This window comes from Phaseolus vulgaris, chromosome 1, assembly GCF_051622355.1.
Source record: "Phaseolus vulgaris cultivar YP4 chromosome 1, ASM5162235v1, whole genome shotgun sequence".
Classification (NCBI taxonomy): Eukaryota; Viridiplantae; Streptophyta; class Magnoliopsida; order Fabales; family Fabaceae; genus Phaseolus; species Phaseolus vulgaris.
This window is the reverse complement of record NC_143498.1, coordinates 54,506,855-54,528,431: the sequence shown is the minus strand read 5'-3', so window position 1 is coordinate 54,528,431 and position 21,577 is coordinate 54,506,855. Positions and strand designations below refer to the sequence as shown.

Genomic DNA, 21,577 nt, shown 5'->3' with positions numbered 1-21,577 from the left:
TCTTTTTAAAATTTTACATTTACCTAACTTGTTTAAAAACGTACTTTTAATTGTATTTATTTAGAATAGAAGAAAAGCAGAGTAAGTAAAGTAAAGTGGGTTAGTGATGCGAAGGTACTTTTAAAAACGTACTTTTAATGGCATTTTAAAATAAAGTTAGAGGGAAAAAATAAACTATGTAAAGTGACAACTAATTTTTTTAAAATAAGGAAAGGGAAAACAGATTTGACAAGGAGAAAAAAGTAGGCTGTTGCTTCCTGCAACTCATATTTTCTTGGAGCACCTTATAACTTTTATAATTCCATAAATACCTTTATAATAAGTTAAACCAATATACTATTTCCTGATAAGATAATAAATAAACGAATTTATATATTTTAACAATTAACTATCATGAATTATTATTTTTTATTCATTTTAATATACATTTTTAATATCTGATAGATTACCTATCATTATTTGATATTTTATGAAAAATATGATAATAACTTAATATTCAAATTTATAACTTTATTAATTGCCCAGTTTATGATTATAAAAATATTAATTAAATTATTTTTAAAAAATTCTACATTTGTCAAGTCCTCTGTAGTTTTGTCACCTATGGAATAAAAAAAATCAAGTTTAACTAACCAAAGAATATCAAATCCAATGTTTTGAAATTTCAAAAATTTGTTTAAAACATTAAACTAAAACTGATATTTTATCTAAAGAATTGCCTAATTTTGTTCTCTGTTACCTATGAAGATATGTAAGACTAAGAACTCATTCTTATCAAGCTAAAATAAGAAATAATAATAATATTTCATTTTTCTTTAAATTATGAAAAATAATTTTATTCATATAAGGACTAAAATATTTTAAAATTATATTAACTTTACATTTTTTATTAAAGTTACTACTGTTAAGATGAATATATGCACTAACATAGTTATGAAACAATCCATACGAACCTCGTTATTATCCGGACTGAGTCAATAAAAAAACAGTAATTCGTTCGAGTTAATATTTTATCACACACTATACTATAATATTGTATTGTTTACTTTTTTATTTATAGATTTTTATTAGAGAAGAAAATTAGATATTAGTTATTTTACTATGGCATTTTGAATATTTATAAGAATACACTTTATTTTTTCTTTATACGTTAGTTATTATGATAATTTTAAATTTAGATATTACAAAAAATATTATTTCTTAAAAGAAGATGACCAAAGTGTGACCATTAACTGAATTAACCGGTCTTTACAATTCATGTGGGCCAAATTCTCCCTTACCAAATCAATTCTAATACCGCAACCTGCTATTAACCTGCTATTGGAAATGACAAAAATATCCTTAAAAATGACGAAAATAGTCTAATCTAAGAAAAGGTGTGGATAAAAAATACTTCTAGAAATATTCGGAATTTGAATTTTTGAATTCCAGAAATTCTTTTCGCATTCCAGTTTTGTGTTCTGGATTTTTTTTTAGAATGTATTTTTTAGTTTTGAATTATATTTATTATTCCGAGAATAAGGATGATTTTGGAATTTTTAAAAAAATGATATGGTGCAGGAAGAAATTGCCTTCATGTGGTGACAAATTTTCATAACACTGGTGGTAACACTTTTTTGCGTCCCTTCAGATGCAATATCAATCAAGATTTTGGCATGTAGAAACTTTGATACACCTGGCAAGTAATAATTTCCAAACAAAAAATAATCTGATTTAAGTTGAAGTTAATAGTTATTGCAAGTGTCAAAGATATAGGTACAGAGAAGTAGAAGAAGTATATAGCAAAATATGAGATGAAAATGATCCATTAAAAAATCTAGACAACAATATGTCCTCACTGCAAATGCATATTTACAGACATGTGAAGGGCACTTTGTGCAGAGGGGCTAGTTAATTTTCCTATCAAAAAACTATAAACAGCATTATCGAAAGTAAAACTAATACAATTCCAGGTTAGTATCGCACATATATAAAAAAAACCTGAACAGTGGCCACCATAGTTCTCCACAGAATTTGATCATACCATCATCTACTTTCTGTCAAGTTTCAACTCACACCACGATATATGGCACCAGGTCGAAGATCATCCAAGTTGTCAATATTTCTATATCCGTCAAATTCTCTTAAACATACCCAACCCCGGCGGGTCAGAAAATCACGGTAATCATTTTCAGTGTAAAATACCTTGTCTTCAGTATGCACAGGAAGATGCTCGGACTCATCATACAGACATAATTTAATGGCCATTCCTGCAATTATAATTAGATATATATATATAACATCATGACTTGATAGATAATACTAAAAACTAAAAAATATTACAAGATTTTAAAATTCAAAATACACATAAAAATCAAATATATCATAATATCTAAGGTTCAACCCTGCATGATAATATTCCTTAAAAATAACAAAAGAAAATGAAAAAATACTTTATATTTTTTATTTTTAAGGGAAAAATAAAAATAGCATTCAGAAAATATTTTTTTTCTTTTTAAAAAAATTGTTGTCCAGCTATGAAGCGATATTTTACTGGTTCAATTGAAAACCCGTTTTATGGTTTTAGTGTACCAGATATTAAACCAGTTTACCAGTTGGACCAGTCCGGTTTTAACAACATAGCAAAACCAACATATGAACTTCAAAAACTGCACTGCATCAAATGAGTAAAGCTCCTAGACATTAAAATTAAATAAAAACATTAAATGTGTACATATCACGACAATAATTAGAGGAATAAAGTGAATCTAACCTTCATCCAGGTGAAGAGTGTAACTTCCTATAGGCATTTCACGGTCAATACTTCGGATGATCTGGTCTTCATCCTCCAACCAAAATGTGCGCTTAGTTCTCAACCTAAAAGCAGCCCTGATTGCCTCTTTGATGGCTTCTGGAGTGCCGTCAATACCTATTCGTCTTGTATAATCACCCCATTTAACTGATATAACCCTTCCACAACATGACTGACTTTCTCCACCTGCCAAAGTAGGAAGAATTGATTGCATAAATAAGATAGCAATTAAGCTAAAGATGAGGGGACTGAATCTAATTGATTCCATATCTTGAGGCCTGAAATAACTACATTTATTTTACCATGTTTTTTAGGTTCTACAACATTTTCCAAAAATTAGCCAAAGCTGCTGTCACAAACAGTGTACATTTACAAAGACACATTAACTTCTATTTCGCAGACATTTTCTCTTTCATTGGTGAGTGAGCAAGTATGCATCAAACTATGAAGCTTTACATAACTTACCATTTCCAGAAGTCTCTCTCCAATTCCAAGGAGGGACTCCACTAGCTGCAACAGCATCAGCTGTGGTAATGGCAAGAGGATGTCCATCATGATCCAAACTTCTCTCAAGATTGAGTGTTGGTCTTCCAGTAGCTATATGCCAAGTATTTGAGAATTATGGTAAATGAAGTAGCAAAAATTATGGTAAAGGAGATAAAATGCATATTTAAATTCTTTATTAGAGACTCCCTCTCCTGAAAAGTTAAGTGCTTGTTTACTTTTGTTTTCATTTCCCATTCTCATTTTTAATAACAAAATTGTTTTCACTCAACGTGACAAAAAAAAAAACATTTTGCTCAAAGTAAACAGACCCTAAATCATCACTCTAAAATGTTGAAAATACTAATTTTGGCCATTGAAATGCAGCAAAATGTAGACAACAGACTATAGAAAAAAATGATAATGCTAAGCAATAAGCTATGAATACTTCCTCCCAACATACAATTACATGCTTATCTGGTCATGCGTAGTAAGAAGGAGTATGAGTACTTCATCGCATTATTTGAGTACTGTACTAGAGATTATAATTAAGTGAAACTGATAAATGATAAGCATTAAGCAACAAGAATAATTTTTACCACCATGTGGAGAAAAAATTATCTGGCCACACATTAACAGAAAGAGTTCCTAGTAAATTATATCTATACTGAAGAGTACAACATTTGAATTATCATTTCAACAAACTCTTCCAAGGTAAAATTTCATCATTTATGTTGGATATTGTGTATATACTAAACCAAAACGGCACAAGGAATTAAACACCCCCCGGTCATGAGTTATGAAATTCGAAATGATAGAGTAAAAAACAATACAGAGTGAGTAGGCAGCTGAAAGCTGGATTATAATGACATACCTTCTACAGGTCCAAAAGAGATGCTAGTATCATCAATACCTGTAGAGCAAGATAACCATTAAACTATTGTTCCTAAAGATGAAATGGGTGAAATTATAAACTCAACAGATATCCAAAGTGGTAGTTTAGTACTGGATAGGAATTAAACCCCACTTTCAAATTGTTGAGATTTATACTGCCATATGTAAAAAATAGACAGCTATCAAGCTATCCATGGATATAAGCTGATGCTCACAACTTAAGGATAAGGCTTTCAACCAACAAATAAACGTGATTTCCAATCACATTTCCTAAACTTATACAGGACAATTGAAAGCTTCTTCTTTACTGCTTCAAAATTTGTGTTTCATAAAGAAACATAGATAGCTGAAGGCTAAATGCATAAAAATCAATCACCACGTGCCAGCAATTTTAAACCAAAGTGCCATTATTTTGGTCTAAATTTGTCGGATTTTGGAAAATGCAATCCATTTAGCAGTTACATTACAAGTACGGAATTTAGGTTTCCCCAGTTACGTTTTTCCCCACATTATCTCTTTTAAGCATTCTTGCTTGGGAATTTTAGGTTGTGTTTTTTGTTTATCTCGGTTTCATTACAAAATTTGTCAAATTTGAGAAATTCCAGAATGTCCAGTTTTGACCAAAGTCACTTACACAATCTCTTTTAAACAAAACAAACCATAAAAAAGTATCCAAAACAGATATCAAACATCCCCACTCCCTGCTAAACTTAGAGATGCAGCTTCACAAGCAATTTGCTTACAAAGGTTGTGTGACTAATATTCCGGAAGAATTTTCAGACTAACTTATTTCCGGCCACGTTTTAGCCTCAAAACCAAGTCTTTACACCTAGAAACTATTCATTTTAGCTGTTTTAGTCCTCACACCTAGAAACTACTCCTTTTAGTCCCTACAATTTTAGACAACAGGACCATCACTAAATCAACATTGTAAAAACAAGTTTGACTCCCACACTAATTCACCTCAAAAGTCAGATTCCTAACCTAAACAGAACCTCATGCAACAAAAACAAACATAACACAATTCAATTAAAGGAATCCCTAACCTAACCTAACGGTTCACAGAAGTGATGAATTACACTACAACGAGTTAACTACTACCTTTATCAGCAAACTGCATGAAAGAATCAACCTTCGGCGGAGGAGTGGGGCTCTTGTACTGCACATTCTTGCTCCTCTCTCTGAGGATCTCATCAATCTCCTTGTAATACGACATCTTGGCAGAGCCGCTCCCTCCACGGTCCTGGTGCTTGGCCTTCTTGAACTCCTTGAGTAGGTTGCGCCACTTATCGGTGCACATGGTGGGAGACCGATCGAAACCCTTCTCCCTCATCTTGGCGGATATCTGCTCCCAGAGGTGCTTGTTGGACTTGGAAGTGTTGAAGAGCGCGTCCATCTCGCGGCGGAGGCCAATGAGCGAGCGCGTCTCGTCCTGCACCCACGTCTCCGCCCGCTTCTTGGGGGCTTTGATCTCCACCTCGGGGTCCTCTCCGCTGCTCTCGCCGAGGATCATCGGCGGAGGGTGGTGCGGCGGCGGCGGCGCGAGGTCGCCGTTGGAGACGACCTCGATCATCATGTCGCGCGCGCCTTCCTCCTTGTAGAAGTCGATTGGGCGCGGCTTCTCCGACAGGTACATGGTTGGGTGAGTTCGTTGCTGTGAGTGTGAATTGTTGTTGAGTTGAGGGATTCTGTTGCAGAAGAAGGATTGAGAAAGAGAGAGTGATGGTTATGGTAATGGTAATTGTAATTGTAAAAGTTAGGGATTGGGTTTTGGGGTGAAATTTTGAAGTGGTGAAGTAGTGAAGAAGAAGAAGAAGAAGGTTAGGGGTTTTGTGTTGTGTGTGTGTTTGTGTATGTCAGCGTGAAGTAAAAGCCTTTTGGATGCGGTGGAAAGAAAGGGGATGAGGAAGAGGGAACGTGTCTGTCTCTTCTTAACACTATTAATTATTATTATATTATTATTTAATTAATTAATTAATTAACAATATACTACTATTATTTCTATTTTTTCTCTTAAAACAAGATATTTTCACAAGAAAATGAATAGACTTTGCTTCCACAAACTATACTAAATCATAAATCCTAAAATTCTATAAATATATTTAAATTAATTAATTATTTTTACACATTATAAAAAAATTATTAAATAACAACTAAAATTATAGATAAAAAATAATTCATCATTATATTAACTAAATTATATATTATTTTAAAAATTATAAACAAAATTATTATTAAACAAAATTTATAAAATAATTTTTAAATTGGTATTTATCAGAGTTTAGCTATTAATATTTTAGATTTTAAATTGATCTTAATTAATTTTTTTGAAACTAATTTAAAATCTGAAATATTATTAAATAAAGTCTTATAAAAAATGTTAGATAACAATTTTAAAATTATTTTATAGATTTTTATTAATAATAAAAATGATTTTAAATATCAATAATTTTTTTAATCATTAAAATTGTTTTTAATTTAGTTAATAGTAACTAATTATGTTGGTGTCTAAAATTAATTACAATTTAATGATTTACTGTAGTGATATAAGAAAAACTTAAATAAATTTTAAATTTGTAATATATAATTCATATTTATTACTAAATTTTATTTAATTTTTTAAAATTACTCATTTTTACTTAATTTATATCATTTATTATTTTTTTAAACTGAAAGACTTTAATATCTTTTTTTAACCATCACTTGCTTATGTATACATTAAATATATGACTTATTACATATTAAATACTAAAAAAAGAATTTATTAGATACTCGAATTTTTTTATTTATTTAATTCTAAAAATAAAATAAATTTATGCATTAAACACATAAATCCAACTTCCATCAATTTACCTAACGTAACGCTATTTATCTTAAAAGAAGTCCTTTATCTGCTGCTAACTTTGTTGGACTTTCTTGGTCTTTATATTTAAACTTAATGGTTGTTTTAAACAACCTTTTTTGAAGTACATTTTAAATTGTATGCAGTATTAAATTGTGTTTTGTTTTATCTTTATAAATTTATACGAAATATTTTTTTTCCTTTACATGTTAAACAAATTTATTTGAATTTTTTTGTGGAGGGATGTTTTAAAATGTGATCACTTGCTCTTGGGTATTTTTCATTATCTTTTTTTAATCAAGTTTTTTTTGTTTATATTTTTATTTAAGTATTTGTGTAATAAAAAATAATAAATTAAATATAAAATTTTCACTTTTAAAATATTAAATTCAAAAATTTATTATGTGTAAACAAAAATCACATTTAGATTTTGTGTAAGACGATATTCTTTACCAAATATTTCAAGTTCACCCTTTAGTGTGAAATAAACACTCTTTTCTTTCACATACATTTATTGTCGTGAGAAAATTCATAAATACAATAGGTGGATATGGTACAAAGTACTATTTATAAGTTAAGTACTTAAAACTTCATCTTCTCTACATGAAAATTATGTTGTTATTTTTTTCATCACTTTCATGATTTTGTTGTTATTTTAGTGTTTTCCATACACATTATGAAAATATGCTTCACTTTCCTCTTTATGTTTAACAATGCAAATGTTGTTGTGATTGATGTCTTGTTTTGTGAACCGAGGTTGTTGTTTGTGGATATTGGTTTGAGTGTATTAAAAGGAAATATAATTTTGTGAATGATTGGGTTAGGGTGTGTAAGAAGATAATGTTGCTTTGTAAGTAAATATTCAATTTAGTCTACTAAGTTATTAAGGTGATGAATAACATATACTTTAATACATTTTTAATATAAATGTGTCCTTAAGTATTATCTTTTATGTCAAATTATAAGTTTTTACTGTCAATTAAATTGTGTTTTCTTTAGGATTGAAATGGTAAACCATATTTTTGTCTGAGATCGTGAAAAACAACTTTAATAGGAGGTGATGAACTAGTTTATGATGTGCTCACCCAAAATTGTGTAAATAATGATTTTTTGGAAAGGAAAAAGAGTGTTGAGAGGAAGTTATATCTATAATGAATATCACTCTTCAATACTCTTAAGAGGACCCTTCTTATAATGACGAAAAAAACATGTGAATCTCACTGGATGGAACAATGTTGAGCATGACAAAAAGGGGTTGTCCCATGTGATTAAGGCGTTGACTTTGTATGAGTGGTTACTTGACAAGATTTTAAACGAAACAAATGAACTTGAATGCGAGACGATGAATTATTTAATGATATTTTAATGAAAAAAATACTCAATAAATATTGGTAACAAATTTATCGTAAATATTTTTAGTAGTTTATCAAAGAATAAATCTAAAGTTCAATCATAGAATCACCTTTTGATTTTATTTTTACATGGGGCAAACACACGTTATTTGTGTTTCTTGTTTTATGTAGGATAGTAAAATAATAACTTTTGATTAGGTTACGTCTCACCCTCAACACAACATTGATATAAAGACAATAGATACAACATGATGTAAAGACAGTATATACAACTTGGATGAAAAAACGATAAATATTTTAACAACTTAGTTTAAATTTAGACACATTGTGCTCCATATAAAACCACTCACCTTAATTATCTTTTTACCAAAAATACACATTGATTCATTGGAAATGAGAGGATTCACGTCCTTCGAGATTTATAAGCCAATGACAAGTATAAAATGTCCCTTATTGCATGTGAAATTTTTTTCCTTATCAAGATATCATAACGAAAAACATGGATTCTGGCATGTCGTGGGCTGATCAATGGGACAACAACCCAGATCCGTCTCCGACATCAAATAAAGACAAGAAAAAGAACAAGGATGAAGCTGGTAAGAATAAATTTGGAAAAACTGTGATGAATTTCAAATGGGTGAAAGAACTTCGCAAAAAAACTAGCAAGTCATCAAGATATTGTTATCATGATCATGGGTGCATTTGTTATTTGAAAACTTTGGTGACTAAATCAAATTAAAATATGTAAATTATTATTGATTCATATTTGATGGAACTAACTTGTTCCATCAAATAAATTTCATTCACCTTTTTGTTTTGATGTTGAAGTATCGTATAATAATATGTTGTTTTAATTAATTTGATTGTTATTTCTTTTATGTTTCTTCGTATTACTTTCAAGTTATATTTGATGATCATGACTTTAATTATATTAAACTAAAATTATACACAAAAATTCTGACTTCAATTATATCAAATTTTACTAAAATCATACTTAACAGGTATGATTTACTCAATTTCAAAATATTTTTTTTATCTATTTCAAAAAAATCAAAATATAACTACACCATTTGTAAAAAAAATATCCAAAAAATAACGATGAATGATGGCCTCAAGGCAAAAAAAACATGTTTTGCCAAAGATTTCATAGCCAATGGCAGCAAAAATGAATAAAATAAAATAATTTGTCTTGTATTGGCCATTCACAAAATATAATAAAAATGTTAATATGTCAATTGCTTGATTTCATTAATAGAAAACAAAAATGTGAGGCATCCCTTTAATAGAAAAATATTATGCAACTAGTATTGCATCAAATAAAAATATCATAGCATTTTAAAAAATAAAATATTAGACTAAGATGAATCATCAAGACAACCAAGAAGTGTGCATTTTATAATATTAAACTAAACACTAATACATAAACAAATACGATTTTTTTTGCATATATAAGTCATTTTAAGTTTTACAAAACTAAAATTACTTTTAAGCTGTTAATATTTCATTTTCAGATAAAAAATAATATATATTTTACTAATTTTAAATTTTTGTATGGTTGCATGTTAAAATTACACAAAACACTATTAAATATCATGATTATTTTATATTTTTGTTCAATTAATTTGTATTTAACAAGTGTCATTTTCATATTTAAAGAGGTGAAATAGATTTTTCTTAGAGAAGCCAAATTCTGAACTCAATCATTTCATATGAATTAAAGTAATAGATAGACTTTTGATTCAAATCTACAATTATTTTTAATTAATTTCCTTTCATTTTTTCTTTAAAAGTAAAATAAAAATACATTTATAGATAATCTCACTTATCTATGAATAAGACTACATGGGGTTTTTAAATGCAATTTATCTATTAAATATATCAAAATTTCAGGATTATTTGCAAAAATATATTATTCATTATATGTTTATATTTAATTAATCTTTCAAGTTTAAATAACACTTTCCTTGTTTGATTTTATTAAAATTAATTGCTGGTGCTTGCAGAATTATAAACGAAGTATCGTTGATTTGGTTGAAAGATAATCTTTTAAATGCCTCAAATACGAAAAAAAAAACACAAAAAAAAAACAAAGGAACCGACAGTCAGTAACTTTTTTTTAAGCTTTTCGGATAATTCTGTTGAAAAATATTTATAGAAAAAGGAAAAATAAAATCACTATTTTATAAACTATAATTGATTTTGGTGCAAGAAAAGCTATAATTAATTTTATAAAAGGTTTTTACTTATTATTCTAAAAGTTAATTTGAACTTATAACTATAAACGTTTTTAATATTTATTTGAACTTTTAACTATTTTTTCATTAAAATATTATTATTTTTATTCTATAGTTATAGTTTATCCGTTAATTTAATATTAAAAAAATATTGAAACGACACTTTGTGCTACATTATAACACAATATGTGTGTAATAAAAAAATGGTATGTGAATTTTTATTAAATATTAAATTAAGAGATAAATAAAGTAAAATTACACAGTTAAATCGCGCGTAAAAAGAATGTGAAAATAATAACAAGAATACAGAACAACCAAAAGTTTATTTGTGATTTTTTTTTTTTCATATTTGAGTTTCGAAATTCACGTCAAATTTCAATTGCGTCATTTCATTTTCCGCCTAAAAACAAATCCTCTCTTGGCGCTCGTCAAGGGAGAAAGAGAAAAGACAAGAAGAGCAGAGAAAATGACGGAAAGTGAAGGAAAGCGTGAGAAAATGCTCAAAGAGAAGAACGGTGGAAGCCTCCTCGTATTCACCGGAGGTGCGGCGGTGCTCGCGATTGCGGCGAATCTCGCCATCGCCGCATTAAGGCACCGCAGGGAAAAAAATGCAAAGAAGAAAGGTACTTCTTCTTCCTGAACACTTCAATTTTCTGTTACTCTACGCTTTTTCAGCGACCTGAAACGCGCGCTCAGTGAATAGCTTGGTAAATTTTAGGATCGTTTAACTGAAGCCACTAGTGGAAACTCGTAGATCTTGCAGGTTCTAAGGTGCGTGTTAACCTATCTGCGCCTGAGATTCTTAAATTAGCTGAACAAATCATTGCCAACTCGAAGAAGGTCCATAATTCTGTTGCGACGGTGCCTCTCGACAAGGTACGTCGATTCGATCTGTATACTGCGCTGAATACTGATCTCATTGTTCTTTATCTAATTATGTCGAATCTAATTTATTTACTGAATTATTAGTTGAAGACATTGTCGCATTCGTTAGGAAACGTTTGTATTCTTTCTTTCTTTCACACGAGACATAGTCTTTGAGATGCAGTAGCATTTTGTTCTTTATCTAATTTTGCAATCGGATCACTGTTAAGCTGCATCTTTATTTTGTAGACTACGCTTTTAGTGCCTGAACTGAAAGTAGGAAATTCTACAGCAGTGCCGCACAACAAGTCTTGAAACTAGTGAAATTCCAAATAATCCCCTGGAAGTGCAATCATTTAGTCCCAAGTTTTAAATAAATGTGACTTGGGTAATAACATTACTGGGTAAATAGTCAATTTGGTTATCCAAAGTATGAGATATTGTCACTTCAGTCCTTGAAAATAATAGAATTAAGAAAAGGGTTTTTAAAGGTTTAAATTAAATGTCACTTAGTTTGGTTTAACTTTTAAAAATTCATGTGATTTAAATGGTAATGTTAATATACTTTTAAGGACTATAGTGACAATAAGTTGCTAACTTCAGAGACTAAAGTGATAACAAAGACATTTATTTTGAATTTTTTTAATGGACTAAAGTAACCACGTTTACATTTTCACTAATATTAACCTATTCTTAAGGATCAAATAATAATAAATGGCTAAATCTAGAGAATTAGACAAAACAACTATAAATTTTAGACATTTATTTGAAGTTTTTTTAGTTGCAAAGCCTAATGTGATACTGCTTTACACTTTTAGGGAAAAATGACGGTTTACTCTTTTTTTTTTTTGTCAATTTATATGATATGATATGTATTTACTCATTTTCAGTTATTGTTTTGTGTTGACAATTACTGCAGGTTACATATGCAAATGTTATAGCACCTCTGGCAGAACTGCAAGCGCAGCAATTTCCACTGGTTCAGTCTTGTGTGTTTCCGAAGATGGTATCTACTCGGGAGGATGTACGCAAAGCAAGTGCAGAAGCAGAACGAAGAATAGATGATCATTTTGATGCGTGCAGGTTTGCTATCATTAGTTTATAGTTTCTTACACATTTTATGATTCCTACGAAGTGCTGGACATGAGTTTTTGATGGGGGCAGAAATGCCCTACAAATCGGGGGGTACAGGATGGATTTGACATTGATGAAGTCCTGTCTATTCTAAGTGATTTCAGAGTTTACTGAAAGCTAATTATGAGGGTAGTGAGGATAAGTTCACACTATACTATTATTAAGCTGCATGCATGGCTTGGTCTTACGAATTTGTTTGCACCACCTGCCAAAAATTGTTTCATTGATATTGTTAGGTTGACTTTTCCAGATCACGTGTCTTTTCATCTCATAAATTATGAAACTGAATATTGTGTTGTTCATGCAAGTGGATCAGCAAACGTGAAGATGTGTATCTTGTCATTAAAGCATTTGCAGTAAGGGGCGAGAGGGTAAATGCTGAAGCCAAACGCTTTGTTCAAACTCTGGTAAGAGCCAAGGAGTTGTCTGAAATGTAATCTAGCTTTAATTTTTTTCTGGATCCAAGATTTGCCTAGAAAAGTAATGGCATGAACAAAGCGAATGTAGGGTTGCACTATATGCTAATATCCTTTTCCATGAAAAGTATGAAATCCATATTTGATTTTTTCCCAATCAGTGACAGGTGAGAGACTTTGAGCGAAATGGATTGAACCTCACTGCAAGTAAAAGAGAAGAATTGCAGCGTATAAAAGCTCAGATTGATGAATTAAGCATAAAATATATCCAAAATCTCAATGACGAGACCAAGTTCTTTCTCTTCGATGAGTCAGAGTTAGCTGGATTACCTTCGGAGTTTCTCAAGGTTTAATGTGATTATTCTTCCTTCAATTAATAAGGATTTAGAGGTTAATAAGGAAATATTTCAGAAACATATATACTTTTTAAGTGGATTGATGAAAGAATACAATGACAACAACCAAGTCTTTCATCAATCCACTTAAATAGTGTAGGCATGTTTCTGAAATATTTCCTTTCCCTTTTTGCATCTTCCCCCAAGTCAACTATTAAATACTCGCTCATGAGTTATGTACTTTCAAATCTTTGACTTGTATTAAATTATTCTTAATCCTCTGTCTTCTATTATTTCTTCATACATAAATTTCATATTAATTGTCTTTCTGAGTCGGACACTATTTGGGATTGGATTTGGAATGGTTGCCTCTTCATTGAACTATTAAATCCTAAAACACTACATGACTTTCCACTGTCTGTAATTGGGACAAAATAGGACAAGTTAAGGGAAGGGACAATCATATCACTCACATGTAGGTTTGGGAGTCCTATTTAAAAATGGAGGGGTCATGGAGTAACCTGTTGCCTTTAGTTTTCCTCTTACAGGGATGCATTTGCTTATCTCCAAATCAGCCCCTTTCCTTCCCTTCCCACAGCGAAAATAGGTAAATAATAATTTGATCTCCATTTACTTCCACTTTACTTTTACTCCTAAGTAAACAATGATACTTTTACTTTTTACTTATTATACATCCACACAATATGAATACCCTCCATCTCCTTTTGAAAACGATTCCCTCCACAGTCAATTTAAAATCCCAAAGACAGCCCTGAAGTATCGATTTTTTGGGAAGTTGAAAAAAGAAAGTACAAAAGGAATATCAGCATCATAAATTTTAAGATAAGATGATATTTAACTGACTGGACCATTTGAGGTCATAATTAATGCAATACACCAGTTCACTCTCCATGACTTACTCAGATTGACTACATATCTCTTCCAGACGAGCATGGTACAAATATCTAATTTAACTCTAATCAAGCATCCATGCATTATGGAGGCTCGTTTCTGCTTTTGCATTGCCTTCAATTGCTAACCATTTTTTAGCTGGTTGGAATATTATTGAATTAAATGTACTTCTCCACAGGATTTAGACAAATCGGAAAATGGAAAATTTAAAATCTCCCTGAGAAGTCATCATGTTGCAGCTGTACTTCAATTTTGCAAGGTATGGGGAATGGATGTAAACTAATAGCTGTAAATTATTTTGCTAAATATGTGTTATATTATGGAGTAAGATTAAATTGGCTCTTGCACCACATTTAAACTATTAGTGAGAAGAAGCGGATTTATTTTTTGTATATTGGTTAAAATTAGTGAAATGACCATGTGACTAATGCTTTCCATGCTCTAGACCAAGAAGCTAGGATGTATCCTTCCCTTTTTGTTAAACATTTTTTTACAAAGGGCTACGGTGTTTTTTTTTTCCCACAATGAGTTGTTTTTTATTTTTATTGATAGTTCAGAATGAGTTATCATTTTTTAATTCATTATTTGGTTGGCAAATTAATTAATTGATATTATTGTTGAATGTGACACAAAAAGACAGTAGCTAAGCAGCATATGGATTTAGTACATGAAATATATTGTTAGTTAGATCACTTGAATAAACACAAACATCAATTTTTCTCATAACGCTCAAATATCACAACCATTGCAACATTAGACAATGTCGTTTTTTCTCCTTTGGTCTTGGTAGATCTGTGTTTATTTTCATTTATTTAGGGAAACTATACTAACAAGGTCTATAATTCTGTATTGAGCACATGAAGGTTGGAACTACAAGGCAGATGGTATCAGGGGCATATGGGAATCGGTGTGGGGAAACCAACATTTCTATCTTAGAAAGCCTGGTAATTTTAATTGATGGTATTTACTCATTTATTTATTATCAAATACTTCTATCCTGATTCACAGCTATAAAATGAGAAATTATCTTGTGACTGGACTGTGTTACAGGTCACTGATAATTTGACATGCATTAAACCTCTGGTTATTTTGTTTCAATTAATAAGATTTTGCTAGAAAGAGTATGTTTCCAATGTAATGTTGTAGTTTTATATTTTGGTAATATGAACAAGTTTACCAATAAATAGTAGTGAATATTAAGACAGTGGTATTGGATTTGAATGTATATAGGTCAGTTTTAAATTTGTACGAGACCATCAAATTATGACAAATATAAATTGTAGGTTTGTTTGACATCTTTCACATTGTTTTCTATGGTTCTTAAATTTTTTACTTCTAGATTTGCTTATTAGTATAATCATATTAAAGTTTGTTCTTGTTGGTATTTCATTGGGATGATTCAGGTGCAACAACGTCATAAATATGCTCGTTTACTTGGTTTTTCGTGCTATGCAGAGTATGCCATTGATGTTAGAATGGCGAAGACTCCAAAAAAGGTTGGTAATCTCATCACAGGAATGCAATAATCTATTTTCCATCGGAAACACTAGAAGGCTAGTTAGATTATTCCATGAATTGCTTTTTGTTGGTCTGCATAAAATCAGTGGAAGAGCATTCCATTCAAACTATTTTTTTATAAGTATTTCTCAGTAGATAATTTTTTTCTTAAAGAAGCAAAGTAAAACTGGGCTATGTATCATGCAAGCAAGCTTCTCTGATTACTCACTTGTTTATACTTCCTATTCTATACTCACATTTTGTCTTCTATCAGGTATTTCCTTATGTGAATAGGTTTTAACGCAAGCAATTATGCTGAAAAGCAAAATCATAAGAATGTTAGAGATAACTGTTGTCAGATGTTATTTGGCACTAAGAGCAATTTTAGCTCATGTTGTGTGCATAATGTTGGAGGCAGCAAGGATCAGTTGTCAGTGATTATTATAAAAAATACAATAAAAATGAGTTGTTTTCTTAAAATATTTAAAAATGAATATCTCAAAATTCTAACGGAGTTCTGATAGTTTACACAAAAGATGTCTCAGAATACACACACGACATTAATTAGAAATGCATTGTAAATATACTACATTTCGGCTTCTCTATGATGACAGCTGGTGCAGAACAAGACAACCCTAATTCAAAATTAAAATAAATTTTTGGCAAACTTTCTTAGCTCAGTTTAGTCTAATAAGTAATAACTGCTGCCTGCTGGGCGATATTGGGAAAATAAAAAATGAAATTATAATCAGAGATGCATTTGTTTCTTTGTCATAATCTTAGTGTAATTTGTAATTTGAGAGATTACTATATTTAATCTTGTACTGTTTTTTTAAACTCTTTCCCTGATGCTGATATGATATCTAATTCTGGAATTTTCTTCTGAATTTCATCCAGGTGTTTGAGTTCCTGAAAGACATATCGGCAAGTTTAACTGATTTGGCCACGAAAGAACTTAATATCTTGAAAGATTTGAAGGTTTGCTCTTTTTTGGTGTATACTTTTTGCATTAATTTTAATTTCTCTCATTAATAATTTTATTATGACATCAGAAGAAAGAGGAAGGGGAGTTTCCATTTGGAATTGAGGACCTACTATATTATGTAAAACGGGTTGAAGAACAGAGCTACGATTTGGATTTTGGAGAAATCAAACAATACTTTCCAATTACTGTGGTTCTATCGGGGATCTTCAAAATTGTCCAAGATCTATTTGGTAATTATGTCTGATATTTTATTTAACCTTATGTTTTACTGCCTCGGTCATCAGATATTCCGTTATTGTGCAAAGTAACTAAAGGCTTTCTTGGTAATATATCGGCAGTTTAGGAATAATATACTGTTCAACTGTTGAATAACGTTCATAAAGAGTGGTTCACGAGCAACCATTTGCTGACTCAGTTAGCCACTTGAGTGCTTAACTTTTCCTGGGCTGAAAATATTTTATCATTATTTTTTTACTTTTCCAAATATTGATTTCTTTGTCACAGAATGTATATTGATACTTTTTCTTGCATTTTTCATACAGGCTTAAAATTTGAGGAAATTTCAGGAGCAGATGTTTGGCATTGTGATGTTCGTGTTTTTACCGTGCTGGACTTGGGTTCTAGTGAACTCTTAGGTTATTGCTACCTTGATTTGTTCTCAAGGTCTGACTTTTTAGCTATTTGTGCTTCACCAGTTGTTTGCTAGTGAAAGGTGAAAACAGTTTCATTTTGTTTGTTGTTACAGGGAAGGAAAATATGGTCATTCTTGTGTGTTGGCTCTCCAGAACAGTGCATTAACAATCAGTGGGGCAAACCAGGTTTTTTTTGTTTGTGAATTTAAGTTGAAATTTTTAAATATTCTGATTGTAGGTATCATTTCCTATGTAGTTGGGTTGGCTTTGAAAGTTTCTCTGCTTATTCATGTAAATGACAATTTTGAACTTTGTGCTGGTGCATGTGTCAGTTTTTATATTCAGTTTAATATGGCTTTCTTAAGATGTCAAATCTTCGTATACATCACATAGAGAGGCTTCCTTAAAAATAAAAAAGACCAGCAATGAACATCAAAGAGGTGCTGTAAACACAACCCTATCTCATAACATGTTAGGGGTTCATAAATCTCCTTGACATTTCATGCTTTCTGTCCATCTTTACCAACATACTCCATTGGAACAGTTTAAATCACATTACCTTGCAATTGTAGCCTTTATCTTTCTTCATTTCAAACCTTTGAAGTGTGTCATTGCTTTAAGAAACTTTACCAACTGGAAGGACACCAATCAGGATTCAATAATAACACTATCAAGAACTGTTGTCAAGAGAAAAAAGGAGTCCCTTGTATTTGTAGTCTTGACCCCTTCTCATCTGTCATAGTTTAAGACAAAATTAAGAAAGCATTTTGGAGTTAAAAGATGTAATGTTTGCTTATATCACTAAGAGCTGGCAGACCTTTTATGCATGGCTCGTCGTGATATATCTATTTTTTATTTTGTTTTAAATTGTATGATGACCAAGACACCAACATGCTCTTCATGCATGGTTGTTTATTAATAAAATTAGGACCTTGGTATGAGCTTCTTTCTCTTTTAATCTGTGCCCCTTTTTTATGCTTATGTAGATACCGGTTGCATTGCTAATATCTCAGTGTCAAAAGGAAGCTGATGGTAGTTCTGGATTATTGCGGTTTTCTGAAGTGGTCAGTCTTTTCCATGAGTTTGGCCACATGGTATGTTTGCTTTTGTTTCCATTAAACACTATTTCCTAATCAGAACTATATTTTTATCTATCATGATATGCATTTGTAATTCTTTTATCTGCTAGTTTGGGTTTGGCGGAAAGGTAAATAAAGTGGAAGTTGTGTATAATTGACACATCCTTTTTGTAGTAGTCTTTTATTTATACTTTTTGTTGTTGAAATAAGACACAATAAATTGAAAGAAGACGTAAAATATTTGGAGATAATTATTTATGTTTTTTTTTTTGTTTTGCTCCTTTATTAGAGCTGGAAAGTCACTGCAAATCATAATTTCTAGGCATAAATATTGGTAAATTATGATCAGATTTTCAACAACTGTAAAATCCCACCCAACTAAATTTGTTTGCATGACTTTATTTTCCTTTCATCTTTATTCTGATGTTATTTTTAAAACGACTGTTAGGTTCAACAAATTTGCAACCGTGCATCGTATACCAGAATTTCTGGATTATGTGTTGATCCAGACTTTGTGGAAATTCCTTCTCAACTATTAGAAAACTGGTAACAAAATTAATACATATTCATCCTTGTTGTAATTCTAATTTAGGATAAACATTTATCAAAAGATTAATCAAACATAGATTCAAACTTCCTACTTGTAGGTGTTATGAAAGCTATTCTCTCAAGTTGATTTCGGGATTTCATCAGGTGAGTTACACTAAATGTTCCCTCCATAATCTTCTAAAACTAGGTTTGTTTTTTCTTTATATATTGTCAGTTTTTTAGGTAACCTCAATCTGACACGTCACTTGCAGGATATTACAAAGCCGTTGAAGGATGACATATGCAATTCAATTAAAAGATGGAGGACTTCTTTTTCTGCACTTAAATTGAAGCAAGATATTCTATGCTGTATGCTTTACATTTTCATTGTTACAGTTTACCTAATATTTTCTAAATTTCTTATACTTTTACTTATATTACTTGATGCTTATTTAGATTATACTAGTCTTGCATGGAGAGTCATTTACGTTGTAAACTGTAGTTCCTCTTAAGTGGTAGTTATATTACATTGTCATATACAATGGTTTGACCTCTACAAAGTAGAGAATAATTCGTACTGCCTTGGATTTGATTTAGAGTCTGTTTATTTGATAAAAAAACTATATTTTTGGAGTGAAAAATGATTTTATTTTTGGTTAATGTTCTTCTACATGATTTAATGTTTGGTTAATTGATTTTTATAGGAGTGACAATTTGTAGCTTTCTAGTAAATGGATTTGTTTCTGGTTGTTAAAAATTATTTAATGTTTGATTAATATTACGTCTATATTTATCATTCAGAAGTAACCAAACCATCCATATAGAATCTATTATTCTAAACTCATTTTTAAAACAGCATTCCTAAACATAAATTGATTTTTGAGCATAATTTCTTTCAAAATCAACTCTACTAAAATCTAAACCAAACATACCTCAGTCAATAGCTGTATATTGTGTGTATGTATAAACATGAATGTATGCGCAATGTGCTTTTGCAAGTGTAGAAGTGAACTTAGATAAGTATCTAAAATGTTTTTCTATTTGAAGAAAGATCATAAGCACTACTTTCTATTAGTGTGTGGACTATTTAGTTGCTTTTCAGTTATTATTTAAGAATCAGTTGGTTAATATTTCTTGAGTGGGGAACGGGACATAATGTTGAGAGAGATTGAAACATCCTAATTTCTTCTCATCATTTAACTTAAGATCTGCTTGTTATCAGGTCTTTTTGACCAAATCATACATTCCGCGGATAACATAGACGTTCAGGAATTATTCAAGCATCTTCATCCCATGGTAAATGATTTAACATCACTTCTAATTTTAAGTTCAATGTTTGTGATAGAAGAGTGAAAATAAGTTCTATGTAAATTTCATATCGCAGGAGATGTTAGGCTTGCCTATACCGGAAGGAACCAATCCAGCGTCATATTTTCCTTCGGCTGTCATAGGTTATGAGGCAGCTTGCTATAGTCGTATATGGAGTGAGGTTTGAATAACTCGTTACTTCTTTGTGTACCCTTATCAAAATTAATGATAATCAGTTTTCATTGCAAGCATCTTTTAATTTCAATCATCCATGGATAGAATTATCACTTTCATGTTTCTGGAAAAAGTCTTCCCCGAGCATTGAATTTGAAAAAATAATTCTGAAATTTAAAATGTTTCAGGTTTTTGCTGCTGATATATTCACCTCAAAGTTCTGCAACGATGTTTCAAACCAGCATGCCGGCATGCAATTCAGGAACAAGGTAAGTGGTAGCATTGACATTCTGAATTGGGAGCCGAAAATTCAGCATTATATTTATATGGAAGTCTATAAAATTTTCATTTCCAATAGATGTTCTAATTTTTTGTTCTTGTTGTGATAACCATGGCATGCAACAATTTATTGGTTTGTAAAGGAATTTGGGAGATTGCAATTGCAAATTAAGTAGTATTTATTTTCATACAGATTTAAAAACATTTGCAGGTTTTGGCCACTGCCGGAATGAAAGATCCTAATGATGTGTTATCAGACTTTCTAGGAAGAGAACCATCAATCCAAGCTTACATTGAGAACAAAGTCAAGTATGTTTTGTAAGGCTTTTGGCTGAACATGTACATTGACAATTTTTTTTGGAGCATCGCTTTTCATTGATAATTAATAGGTTAGTGTAAAAATTAGTATATTTTATTTATTATATATCTAAATTAATGTAAAATGATTTGTTTAAATTTTTTCTCTAAATTAAATAAACATAACTTAGTCAGTTCCCTAAACATCTGCTAATACCTTTTTTTTCCTTTGAGATCATATTCAGTAACATTTTTACTTTTAGAAATAAATATTTTCAAAATAGATGGGAGAATTATATATATATGTATAGCGGTATATTTAGCAAGATTTATTCCCTCAAAAAGGAAAACAAGATGTGAAATTACCATTTTTTTTATCCTGAACACTGATTGCTCTGATGAATTATGCTACTTAAACTTAAACCAGTTGAACCGGCAAGTTTAAGATTAAAGATTTAAAGCTAAATAACTAAAGGCTAAAAATCTAAAGTGATTTTTGAACATATTATAGAAGAAAGATGAAGTATGATTAAAAAAATTC

At 30.6% G+C, this 21,577-nt stretch overlaps 3 protein-coding genes across 8 annotated transcripts; 2 read left to right on the top strand and 1 right to left on the bottom strand.

Moving 5' to 3' along the window:
- Positions 1–1,779: 1,779 nt before the first annotated feature.
- On the bottom strand, positions 1,780–6,089 carry LOC137815221 (trihelix transcription factor GT-1). The gene is made up of 5 exons (XM_068618313.2): positions 5,270–6,089; positions 4,149–4,187; positions 3,257–3,388; positions 2,753–2,977; positions 1,780–2,249 (listed from the first exon to the last, which is right to left on the bottom strand). Exons 1-5 carry the CDS (start codon positions 5,802–5,804, stop codon positions 2,047–2,049), a joined length of 1,134 nt encoding a protein of 377 aa, XP_068474414.1. The 5' UTR covers positions 5,805–6,089; the 3' UTR covers positions 1,780–2,046.
- A 2,772-nt stretch (positions 6,090–8,861) lies between these two features.
- On the top strand, positions 8,862–9,101 carry LOC137816268 (uncharacterized). The gene has a single exon (XM_068619346.2). The coding sequence runs from the start codon at positions 8,862–8,864 to the stop codon at positions 9,099–9,101; it is 240 nt and encodes a 79-aa protein (XP_068475447.1).
- A 1,855-nt stretch (positions 9,102–10,956) lies between these two features.
- On the top strand, positions 10,957–21,240 carry LOC137815220 (Zincin-like metalloproteases family protein). 6 transcript variants are annotated; one of them, XM_068618308.1, is made up of 20 exons: positions 10,957–11,219; positions 11,351–11,472; positions 12,380–12,543; positions 12,911–13,001; positions 13,178–13,357; positions 14,436–14,516; positions 15,121–15,201; positions 15,661–15,753; positions 16,652–16,732; positions 16,807–16,969; positions 17,282–17,402; positions 17,485–17,557; positions 18,358–18,465; positions 18,899–18,996; positions 19,098–19,143; positions 19,251–19,347; positions 20,201–20,274; positions 20,363–20,467; positions 20,649–20,729; positions 20,951–21,240. In XM_068618308.1, exons 1-20 carry the CDS (start codon positions 11,063–11,065, stop codon positions 21,059–21,061), a joined length of 2,127 nt encoding a protein of 708 aa, XP_068474409.1. In that variant the 5' UTR covers positions 10,957–11,062; the 3' UTR covers positions 21,062–21,240. The 6 variants fall into 6 exon arrangements, with proteins under 6 accessions (XP_068474409.1, XP_068474410.1, XP_090151174.1 ...); XM_068618309.2 differs by having other exon boundaries at positions 10,976–11,219; positions 16,810–16,969; XM_090295048.1 differs by having other exon boundaries at positions 11,029–11,219; positions 12,845–13,001.
- The last annotated feature ends 337 nt before the right edge of the window (positions 21,241–21,577 follow it).